At 48.8% G+C, this 12,118-nt stretch overlaps 1 protein-coding gene across 2 annotated transcripts; it reads right to left on the reverse strand.

Moving 5' to 3' along the window:
- Positions 1 to 102: 102 nt before the first annotated feature.
- LOC133352662 (potassium channel subfamily K member 16-like) lies at positions 103 to 11,542 on the reverse strand. Of its 2 annotated transcripts, XM_061568435.1 has the most exons (6): positions 11,401 to 11,542; positions 10,132 to 10,564; positions 9,628 to 9,742; positions 5,400 to 5,566; positions 3,769 to 3,937; positions 103 to 3,249 (listed from the first exon to the last, which is right to left on the reverse strand). In XM_061568435.1, the coding sequence occupies exons 2-6, from the start codon at positions 10,345 to 10,347 to the stop codon at positions 2,867 to 2,869; spliced, it is 1,050 nt and encodes a 349-aa protein (XP_061424419.1). In that variant the 5' UTR covers positions 10,348 to 10,564; positions 11,401 to 11,542; the 3' UTR covers positions 103 to 2,866. The 2 variants fall into 2 exon arrangements, with proteins under 2 accessions (XP_061424419.1, XP_061424418.1); XM_061568434.1 differs by lacking the exon at positions 11,401 to 11,542 and having other exon boundaries at positions 10,132 to 10,613.
- Positions 11,543 to 12,118: the final 576 nt, after the last annotated feature.

Consider the following 12,118-nt stretch of genomic DNA (forward strand, 5'->3'; position numbering starts at 1 on the left):
TAATAAAGGAGCCGCGCGCGATCGTTAATGCAGCTTGGCAAGCTACCTGCCTTTCCCTCAGCGGCGTGTGTGTTGCGCAAATACAGGACTCCCCCCCCCCTTTGAGTTTGCGTTCAGTCGCTCCGTTGGCAACCCCATGTTTGACGTGCGAATGGGAACAATGCGGGGAAGGCACCGGAGGTGGCAGGCTGTGTACAGACGCAGGTGTGAGCTCTAAGCCCCGCAGGTGTGAGCTCTAAGCCCCGTGAGCGAGCTTTGCCCCCCCCCTCCCACCCATCGCTCAAGGCTTTGACAAAATGAGGAAATCCAATCGAGGATGCGGTGAGCCTATCGCAGTGCCCACGGCACCACGACCTGGGCAGGAGCCTCCTCCAGTGTCCATTTCCACGGCAGGAAAATGTGTTGTCTCGAATTTGCAGCTTATTCACGGTTAGACGGCATGCGTGTTGCAAGAGAAATGCGGCTTATATCATTTTTGCATCCACGTTGCCTCAATGTTGCAGTGTCCGTCCAATGAGCATATTCGAGAAACACTATTCGGCACTCGGATAATATAATTATGCCGCTGATTAGCATCAGTAACATCAGTTCTGAAAACATTTGCAGATAACGTTGGCATAAGTTATGCACGACCGCCTCAACAACAAAAACCGCAAGAGTTTATACATTTGTAAATAAAGAATGTATGTCAGTTTATTTTCAGAGATGTGCACGCGATTATGGCTTCTACACATGCAGCAAGGATTTGACGATTGTTGGGCTGTGCCCTTGATAAACGCGCGGCAGAGCGCTAAAACTTTATATGGCTGCGGCTCCCAAGCGGCGTCGGGAGTGCGAGGAACGCAGGTGGTTCAAAGATCATCGTCCTTCGGTTTGATCGCACGCCTTCGGCACAACCCCCCACCGACACAGCCCAAGGCCCCAGTTGCCGTGCCGTGCCCGAGCGGAGCGACAGGCGACGGCGTGCGACTGAGAACGCCCGCGTCGAAATCTCTCTTTGTTCCCTTTGCCCGCTAGATTATAGATATATTTTACGTGGCCTTGAAAGATGGAAATGTAAAGCAAAAGATGTTCAACGATTAAATAAAAAACTATATCGTGAGTCAAGGCCGTAGACATGGAGTCAACATTGGGGGGGGGACCAAATCTTCCAGGGTGTCTGGGGGTCCCAACCCAGAAAAATATCTAAACTTGAAAACTAATTTCCTGTCTAAAATATTTAAAAATTCACTAACACATGGCATGTGCTTTTTATTTATTTATTTACAATAATGTCGAATAGTGTATTGTATTACATTGCTCTGTTTTGACTTGTTTTTACCATTTCTTGTTTCATTGTATGTAATGGCAGAGATTACGGATTAATAAAGTACAACCATAACCACAATTTATAAGAAGACAAGTCCAGATATTGTGGCCAAGGTTTAGCAAATTGTTGTTTTTATCTACATAGCATAGCAATTATTTTTATAGCAATATATTGGGGGGGGGACATTTTGAGCATATTTGAATATCGGGGGGGATGTGTCCCCCCCCAATATATATTATAATTACGGCCTTGTAGTGAGTTTCCAATAACGTATCATTGAACCCTTGGAAGGAGAAAAAAAACCCAACCCAGCTGTTTACATATCAAGTCCAAAGTTGTAAACTATATGTCTATTAGGTATGGAGTACACTTTTCCAGGAGATAAGAAGTTGTGTTGCAAGTGCCGTCTCGCTATCAGTCAACTGGCACGGGCGATAAAAAAAACGTGGGGCACTGCGTTTAACCGTTCGTGCGCTCTGTGAGAATGCACAAGAAACCTCGGTGTCTTCAAACGGACGCGTCTTTCAGACAAGACTCCTGGCTCGTGTACCACGACAATGGAAGCGAATTTGGTACATCATTGGGTCGTGCACACGTGCGGCACAGGTGTGCTCGTCGATTCCTTTGCAAGCAAGTTATGATAACGCTGGTCAGGGTGAACGATGTCTGGCCCAGCACACAAATGGACTGCCCTCATAACCGTTACACCTTTTCAAGTTAAATGTTCTCCCTGTCAGAGATAAGCGACCCCACAACAGCCTCCTCTGTGTGGAACACAGACTGCCCATGGTCCAAGGTGGTTGGCCAGTTCCACTTGGGGAAAGGTTGTGCTACCAGTATTCACCAACATGGGCTGTAATCTTAGTGTCAATACCGTTTTTATAAACATAATATGTATTGTTCATGTCCGTAAATATTTTATATTCTCTACCAAACGTACTACAGTACCCTTATTTATCCAAAAAAATGTCTAAGCAAAGCGACCACGCTGACCTTACTATCCTACATGGTCGTGATAGATACAATAGGGGGAGGGGGTGGAATATGATCCATTGTTAACATAATTTCAGTTTAAAGTAGCGTTATTATTAGGGACTGACCCAAGACACCATCTGCCAAATTTACCAAAGAGGTTCCCATAATTAAGCAATAAAAACCAGCGCTAAAAGTGTTTTCCTTGCTGGCCAATGTAATGACGTCACGCATCAGCATTCGTGCCTCGCCTCCCGATGGCGGCACTGCGTGTGATGTCGTGTCATTGTGCGGCTTAAAATGTGACATCGTGATCGCTCGCGAAATGCTTCCGAGGACAGACGCACGTTGAAAAGCGTTGCGGAATTCGTGCACGTGCGTGGCTTTTTTCCTGATCGTTTTGTCAAGCGTTTTACTTTGCGGAGCAATTCCCGGTGTGTTTCACGACGATGACGCCGACTGTTTCACTCCACATGCTGGCAGCTTTTTCAGGAGGCGAATGGAGCGCCTCGCTTGTTCCCCCGCCCCCCGCCCACACGACCCCCCCTTCCCCAGTCGGAAGGAGAGCTACGCGGAACGACGACGTCAGTGAGCGTTGGCGACCCCCAACACTTTGAGGGCTATCTCGGCCTCGCCCCCGTCGATGCTGTCCGTGGAGGACGGCGTCCGGGAGACGCCCGTGGGCTCCGCGCACTCCTTCTCAGGCGTCGCTGCGGAGCCGTAGTTGGTGCCCAGTCTCTCGTCAGAGGTGCTGCCCGACTTCCGGATGGGAGTATCGGCGCACATCAGCACACAGAACTTCCCGTTCTGTCGCGGCTTGAAACGAACCTTGTTCAGCACTCTCTTGGACTCCTCTATGATGCCCATGAACAGGTTGAAGATGACGGCGAGCCAGGCGATGCCGAATATGATCCAGAGGGCAACCAGTCCGCGGTAGCTGTGCGCGTACGTGCGGTTTGGGTTGTTTCCTGCGGTGCACGGACGTACAAAAAGACAAAAGGTCCCCCTTGTGGCCTCTGACACTGTTGGGGAGAGTGCCATTCATGAACACCTAAAGAAGGCTCGGCATGGCGTGCAAGGGTGTGGGCGGCCGGCACCATGCCCCAGTTACTTTGTCTCCCCAGTGGTGATGTGTACACACTGCAGTGGGTCGCCCTGGCTATCACCGCAGGTGTATTCATTGTAAAATCATAACGTACCGTTTACGTCACAGTTGAAGAAGAGTTAGGGCATTGTCTGTCAGCATCATGATCCTATAATATGCCAGATAGTTAATTGGGAAACACACAGCAATCGTGGCCCTCCCAAAGTGCGAAAACCTGACAGGACACTTAAAAATTCTCATCAGACTCAGCGAGGCTTTCCTGGGTGAACAAGCGTAATGGTAATAACAAGACCGGGGTGCAAATGAACTCATCGCGTGTGTCATCATTAAAGCCTCACTCAGGGCGACGGCGCAGGGCGATCGCGCCCTCCGTGCCACTCACCGACCACGTAGTCCCCGAAGCCGATGGTGCTGAGCGTGATGAAGGCGTAGTAGAAGCCCTCGGTGTAGGTCCAGCCCTCCAGCACGCCGAACACGAGCGGGGGCAGCAGCAGGAAGAGCACCGTCCCTCCCAGCAGCGACAGCAGCGCGATGGCCACCTTCACCTTCCTCTGCGTGGGAACGTCGCGTGCGGTAGGTTTAGCAGGCAACGTTGCACCAACGTTGGCACGTGGTTGGCGCTTGTGCGTAAAGCGGTCCTTTAAATCATGTCCTGAGCCAGGAGTGGAAATTATACGTTCTCATGGCAGGAGCGAGTGCTTACATAGGTCAACCACTCTTGACTTCCCCACAAAGCGGTACTATATTTTATCGACCCTGGTGAGAAGATGGGCTGAGTCAACCCCCAACCAGAATTTGAACTCGCAACCTTCCGATCGTGATTTGCTCACTCTCCAGCTGAGCCACCTGTCCGGTGCAAGTGTGTGCGAGTGTAAGAGCCATAATACAGAAAGTGAATGTATCATTTATGTGTATACATTTGATGTACATTTGTCATACATTTGTTTAACATTGGGAATATTTGACTTGGAATATTCAACTGTTTAGAATGCCTCTTGGTTAAATGCTCCGTTGGTTGAACCCATGACGTCACTTCCGGTCTGGCAGCAAAACAGAAGCCAGGAGTACCCTAATATGGAGCGAGTGGACAGTCTTTTGACCACGTGTGATCACGTGATAAAGTAGAAACGAGATGTAACTTTGGAAACCGATCGTTTTGTGCAACTAAGAAATAAATAAACAGTTCTTGATTTGAGACACGTCAAACACGCGTCAGACGCATTGCTCCACTTAGGTTAAGGCGTAGTTTTTTTTTCGTACATGAAAGCTGCGCCTACAGCGTGTGCAGCGTGTGAGTGGCGATACAGTGCCTAGCCTGCACTTCGAACCAGGCAACCTGGGTTTGATTCCCAACCATGGCTACTTTAGTTGCCTGTGATATCAGAACTGGTTCCTGACCTGACCTCGCACAACTCTGCTGTACGAGGGTTCCTATACTTACGAACAATCGACTTACGAACGTTCTGAGATACGAACAAAACCTGTCCGTATGTCCAGTTGCCTGTTCGGAATGAGTTTTTCAAGAGAGTAAAGAGGAAACACGAGCACCAAACGGAATTAGCATCTACATTTGCAGAACATGAATTACCAGTGGCATCTACATCTGCAGTACATGAAGTACCAGTGGCATCTGCATCTACAGGATATTATACAACTTTTAAATTCATTCCCTGTGGTTTAATATACATGCTGTACAACATGTTTGGAATCGACCGGAGTAAAGTTGGACTTACGAACAAATCGTCTTACGAACAGACCTCTGGAACCTAACTCATTCGTAAGTAGAGGAGTCCCTGTAATCGAATACCTGGCGCAGCACCGGAGAGGCAAAGGCGGCAGGGCGTGGCCCTGGCCGCAACACCCCCTTCATGTGCTCTGCCAGCCTTCACAGGTGCCACTCGGTAGTGGCGCTCGCCCCAACGGTCCGCACAGGCTGCACACTGGCACCGTGTGCTTGCGCTTGCGTGTGTGTGCAAGAGCGAGCAAGCGCGTTCGCCCGGGCTGCCTCCTTGCCTTGTTGAAGCCCTTATTCCGGATCCGCATCTCCAGGCGCTTGGCGTGCCGCGTGATGCTCTTGCCGACCATGTTTAGCACGATCACGTTGAAGGGGATTCCGAAGAGCGCGTAGAAGGCGCAGAACACCTGCCCGCCCACCGTATTGGGCGCCAGGTGTCCGTAGCCTGCCGAGACAGTTGAGCAGCATTCAAGTTGCACGTTTGTAATGTGCTCAGGATGTGTTTGTGATTCTGAGGCACGGGGAAACAACAGACAACAACTGATGAGCACGGTTGGCTATGCACAGTGCGAAACACGTTCAACATACATACAGCAAATGTAGCGCTTCAAATACTTCAGTTAACTGATTGATTCAAAACTTATATTCCAACTCCATATTGATCACATCTCAAATCTTACAAAATATTATGGGATTTATACAGAAACGCAGTTTTCCAATTCGGCTGCGCCTGCAAATTATTTAGGCTATCATTCTATAATTTTGACTACTGCATCGCTGCTTACCAATCAGCTTCTAATGAATCACTAAACAGACTAATACCCGCTTCATCATTCTGCTCTTCGATTTGCACTGGATGGACCATACAGGACCCACCATTGTGACTTCTACTTAAAATCCAGTCTCCCATCACTTGATGCAAGACGAAATGTACACTAGGCCCTGTTCATCCATAAAATCCTTATTTGCAAAGCTGGAATATACTTAGCTAATTCGTTATCCCCATTGTCAAACCCAAGAAACCTAAGACATCCATCGAATTGCCTATCCTAATGTAATGACCGAAAATCCAGATCACTGACCCGAAGTAAACAGACTACCAGGAAGTAGGCCAAGGCCTCCGATTGGCACAGAGAGGCCTCCAGAGATTGATTGGGAGGCAATATTCAATGGGACCGGAGGGCGGTTTGAATGGAAAAGGTGCAAAGCGAAGTTAGACTGTAAAGACGACTGTTGTCAACCGTTGGGGGAAGAAGGAAGAGGATTGGATGAGGAGAGTGGGGTGAGAGAGAAGGTTTGAGAAAGAGGGCTCGGGGAGATAAAAGGAGAGAGCACGAGGGGAGGAGAGGTTCGAGTGAAGACCGGGGTCCAAGACGAAGTCTGGGCCGAGAGAGTGCTGTGTCCGAATAAAGGCACATCATAGTTCCAACGTGTCGGCGTCATTAGGGGCCGTCCATAAACGACGTCACGCGATTTTGGACGATTTTTGACCCCCCCCCTCCTCGTCACACGGCGTCACAAAAAGTCAGAAAGCTCTGCCCCCCTTCCCAAAACCATATTTCTATTTTGAAAATAAACATTCTTCAAATCGCTCTATACTATTGTCATTGAAGTGCCTATTTAATGTGGCGCTGCACTCTGATGTTGTAGGAGAAAAATGTATTAAAAAGTATATTTAATTAAGTAGAACGTGTTGTCTAGATTTTTTTTTAAGTTGCGCATTTTGATGTGACGTCACATTTCTCAACCCCCCCCCCCCCTCGTCACACATGTCTGACCCCCCCCCCGCACCTCTAGGTGCGTAACGTCATTTATGGACGACCCCTTACTCTAAAAACAAGAATTGAAATAGGTGACAAACGCCTTTGCCGTTGCAGCACCAAAGGTTTTGGAACAACCTTGTTTCCTCCCTTAACACCGTAAATCTTATAAGATATTTATAGTTCGATGTCACTGCACAATGCAATCGAGGGACTATTGTGTGTTATTATGGTGTTGCAGTTTGCTGCCTCGCCCAAGCTTGCATTTGGTGTTGACAATTCGGCAGAAATGTGTGCTTATGCAACACCTACTTGTAAACTTTATTTATTTAGAGAGACTTGCTCACCTTATCTCTTTCTTGCTCTTAATATCGTTCTTTGTATCGTTTGTTGATGTAACTCGCTGACTCCCCGCTGGAGATTTGTGAAAAAGAACTTAATCGCTTATCGAATTCCTCCATCGTAAATAATGATTCTAATGTAACTAGCCCGACCCCTCGAGCTTAAACAGTTAGTCCATCAGCTACTAACACTAGCCCTTAGACTAACCAACTCGTTAACCAGCCACGAGCACTACCCCTCCCACGGACCCTGACCTTACCCCAGCGCCCCTTTCTCATTCTCTGTTCAATTTTCATATTTGGCATTCATATGACACACGACTGTACAAGTGAGTGCCCTTAGATGCATATATACTGGATATATAAAATAGATGGTGGTAGAGCAATGAAGCTCACATTAAACATTGTTGTTGGGCTTGATCTTTTAAAAAAAATTTTGACGAAATCGTTCAAACAAGAGGCGGTGTGCCTGCAGCTGGGGATCGGGATGGGCTGGGAAGGCAAAACGCCACCGCAGGTGAGCGCAGAGCCCTGAGAAGCCCTTGGAGCCGAATCGGCGCGGGGCACGGTGCAAGAGCCGCTTGCCCAGTCGACGTTGCGGCGTGATCTCTACCGAGACGACAACCACGATAACAAAAACTCAACACCTTTCGTCAGTAACACTGGTGGCCTGGGAAGGAACGTATATTTGGCGACGTTTCGGGGCAGATGGCCCTTCTTCACAGCGCCGTAGTCAGGGCCAGCCAGGTAGAGTAGTCTGTATCAGGGTGGCTGCTATGCCAATGCCGCACCTCCCCAGAAGTAAAGAAAAAAACAAATCTCAACGCATTCGTCACTGACCCTGCGGCCTTCACACGAAGTACGGTAGCATATAATAGGTGATGTTTTGGGCAATGTCCCTTCTGCTGAGCGCATCATAAATGCCATAGCCATCGCCACGGCTCACTCCGTCTTCAGCTCCTCGATTGCAGGGCACACATTCTTTCTCCCTTTGCTTCTCCCCCCCCCCCCCCCCCAATGCCGTGATTGTCTCTGGAACCCTATGACCCCGCACACCTGCTTTTGTTTACCTGCCATAGGTTACTATAATCAACGGCTCAGTCTTACTGCCCACTTTGTACTATCGGCGTGCACTGAGCACCTGCTATTTATAAAATCCCCCAAGCGTCTGAAGTCGTAATGCTACATATACCTAATGATGTACTGAACAGGTAGTACGGTGTTTGCTCCATTGTGTAAATGGAATACAAAATCGTGTATACATTTAAGCCATCGACCAAGGAAGGGTTTTTATTTTTATTCTGAGCCGGCTGGTGGCGGCTATGCAAGTGGCTGCCTGCTATCCAGCGCTGTGAAGGCAGTGAGGGTTGGTGGGTCACCAGATAAATGTTGTGCAACGCCCTTCCCGTGGGCATCGAGGTGCCACAACCTGACTCGCCAGGAGAAGGCAGTACAGCAACGTGTGGACTAATCGGCATCTGTTTCTATCTATACAGGCATAGATTGTTACCCCCTTTGCGTGCATTTAGTTTCTCCGGTGCTCTGGTTTCCATCCCACTTGTATAATAAACGCAACTCACGAACTGGCTGAAAATATCTGAAAATACAAACCCAATGCAGTGGGACCCTCCTGAATAAAAACGCCTTGAGACTTATCGAGGCTTTCCTGGATAAATAATAATCTTCATCATAAATATTAATGATGATGCTGTTTGATGCTGCAGTGGGGTCATGGTTATCGGACTTGTAATCCAAAGGTCGCCGGTTCCATCTCCCGGCGCGGAAATTGAAACAACGGGGCACGTTCCTTAAATACTCCAGTCTCTGTCCACGCAGCAGCGTATAAATGGGTTCACCAAAATTGGGCGATCGACAAAATCGCTCTTGGTGATATGAATCGTGGGTTACTCCCACCTCTCCTAAGATATCTGCCCAGCGTGGAAGAGTCGTCCATAAACACCTCTCGAGGGGTTCTGCAGCGGAAGGCCACTTCTGACAGCAATTGCAGTGCTGCACCTTTACCTTTAGGTTACACTACGTAACACAATTTTTGTTCCTGGGTACTAAGTGTTATTTTTTAATTGCTTATGCCTAAAAAGTACAGCAAATGGCTATTATTCCTCACAAACTTTGCTTTTGTGACCAGGACTTTATGTGAACGAAAGACACAAATGCATACGTTTTCTCATTGAAAATAGAAGATGAAAATAGGTAAGTTTCAAAATATCACTTTCCTATATTCCCCACAAAGTTTGTGGGGAATAATAGCCATCTTCTGTACTTTGAGGCATGAACAATTAGGAAATAACACTTACTACCCAGGGTCAAAATTAGTTTGGTTACACAATCAATTATCATTCATATATTTGAGAAGTTGATCCCCCCGCCCCACGCCGCTCAACAACCTATCGTGGTCACCACCGTCCCGGCGAAGAAGAAGGAGGAGCTGAAATCCCAGTTGGTGATGCTGGAGAAGTTCCCCTCGGGGTGCAGACCCTGCGACATGGCCTCCACCACCACCTGCCAGGGGAAACGTCTGTGAGCTCGGAGAGTCGGGATCCACACACGGGGGTATCTCTGGGGGTGTCCGGAACCACACACGGGGTTCTCTGCCACGGGACCGCTCATCTTAAACGAGCGACAGGACTGGCTCTGATGGCCATTTATACGAATCATGCCATCCCATGATTATTTAAAAAAAATCCTAAATTAACAACGCCGTTGCGACTGTGTTAAGCAGACACTCCCTACTCTGAGCTAACCCAGAGCTGATCCGGAAAGTATCGAGTAAGACATTAGGTCATATGCATGATAACAGCTCATACTCGGGGTGTGGTGTTCTTGTTGTTACAGGCGAGCGCACCACGGGAGGGTGTTGAATATGCCACATGAACGTGCAGTGGTTTTACCTGCGCAAACTGCTTCAGCGCCTGTGCGTCCAGACAAGTGTAGTTGCGGAGAAACTCCAGTTTCTCCAGCTGCAGGTTCTCCTGGTTCGACGTTTCGGTCGCCTTCTCCAGGGCCTGGAACACGGCGGCTCCTATCAGCAGGTAGCCGAAGTAAGCCAGGGCTACCACCCAGCCCCACCAGTGCCGGCAGCAAGTCTTGTTTCCTCTGCAGCCCATGGCCGCGACATCCGCCCCGCGCGTCAAGAGCGCCTCGCCTTCACTTTGCAGTTCCCCGTCTCAAGCCAAACGCGCGTCCCAGCGAACCGAGTGTCTCTCGCCGAACGCGCTCGCCTCCTCGTCTGACCCGATCCACACGCAGACAACTCGCCCCCTCGCTTTGGACCTCCCTCAACCCGACGTGGCGAGGAGCAAACACCCGCTTCTGGTGTAGGAACTGGAAAAAAGTTTGCGCGGGGCGGTTAATTGATTAGCGCTTGCCGAGACGCCGGGAGGGGGTGTGGGGGGGAGGTTCCTGTGGTTCTGCGCTGCGTTTGGGGCGGGAGGAGTGGGAGGTTGCGTGCCTCTACAGCAGCCAGAAATCACGAATGGGGTGGCGCCAAGCAGCAAGGGGCCATTCATTTAGTAGATACGCAAAAGCTGTCAAAACTTGACCCCTCACTCCCCTCCCTGTACGCACGCGGACTTTTTACACCCCCCCAAACCCACCCCCCACCTGCGTACGTACGCATGACGCCCCCCCCCCGAATCCTATAGAACGGCCGATATTTAATCCACGCAGAAAAAATGCATTAAATAATTAAGTTGCGTACCTTGGCCACTTATTTTGCCGAGCTGCGTGATAGCTGCAGCCAGGGGCACGGTGGCACACGAAGTGACACCTCTCCAACAGTCCCACTTCTCCCGGCAGGACTTGTTGTCTGACAGCTGAAGAAACTGAACTGTGGCTCATTTGAAGGCCAATGTAGACAAATTATTATCGTGGCTTCCCCTCCCCCTCCCGTTTCCCATGCGTACACACATTGTCAGTAGACCTCCCCATACGCAAGCGTACGCATTTCATCTTAATTTGGAGCTTTCGTGACTGCAGGGATTACTCTTTGGTTCTGTCGGTAAAGTCACGTATAAAGATAAAATAATAAGTAGTATGCTATTATTTAATTTATTATTTTATCTTTATACGTGACTTTACCGAAAGAACCAAAGCGTACGCATTTGGTTTAACCCCCCTCCACCCCTCCATGCGTACAGACTAAATGGATGGCCACTTACTCGCTCGCCTCCTTGTCACTGTTATGTCCCTGCTACTACCACCACCATGGCTACAGTCCCCGTGAACTTCACTCGTCGTTTCCTCCAGCCGTGTCAACAATTCTCTCGTTGCTTCTTCCCTCGCACTGCTGCTTTGGAATTCCCTTCCCATCGTCTCTTCTTGGGGTGCGCCACGGTGGCGAGATGTTAACTACCTCGCCTGGTTTACAGGAGGTTGTGGGTCCGAGCCCTGTATATTGGGAGTTTTATTTTCAGTTCCACATGATAAGCCACGTATGTTGAGCTGTCATTTGTGACCAGGTCACTTCGGAAAAAGAGCTATAACAGCTCAGCGGGTCTTACCTGGTAAAATAAAAAAAAAACTGTTGCATAGTTTTTGTTAAATCTTGACTTAAAGCTTTCGTGACTGCAGGAATTCATATCCTTGGGTCTTTCGGTAGATAGGTTCCAAGAAAATAACAAAAAATAACAACAAACTACGACGTTTCGATCGCAACACAAGCATTCGTCATCAGGAAGAAAAAAGAGGGGGACAGCTGCTGAGGCAGACAGTTTTAAAGGTTTAAAATGGGTGTAGCCCAAGGGTCATAAACGAAGTGGGCGGGGCTCTGATTTTACATTAACAGGTTCAATTTCCCCACAAAAAAGGCCACCTCGCTCTAGATTTGAAGCTTTCGTGACTGCAAGGATTCATATTCTTAGGTTTTTTCTCTTCCCA

Source organism: Lethenteron reissneri, chromosome 41 (genome assembly GCF_015708825.2).
Source record: "Lethenteron reissneri isolate LAM-NWPU_2019-01 chromosome 41, ASM1570882v1, whole genome shotgun sequence".
Taxonomy (NCBI): Eukaryota; Metazoa; Chordata; class Hyperoartia; order Petromyzontiformes; family Petromyzontidae; genus Lethenteron; species Lethenteron reissneri.

Coding starts and splice junctions, on each gene's coding strand:
- LOC133352662 (XM_061568435.1), bottom strand. CDS start 10,347: ATGGGCTGCAGAGGAAACAAGACTTGCTGCCGGCACTGGTGGGGCTGG. Junction 9,743..10,131: donor CGCTGAAGCAGTTTGCGCAG/GTAAAACCACTG, acceptor TTCCCCTGGCAG/GTGGTGGTGGAGGCCATGTC. Junction 3,938..5,399: donor GGAATAAGGGCTTCAACAAG/GCAAGGAGGCAG, acceptor GTTCCCACGCAG/AGGAAGGTGAAGGTGGCCAT.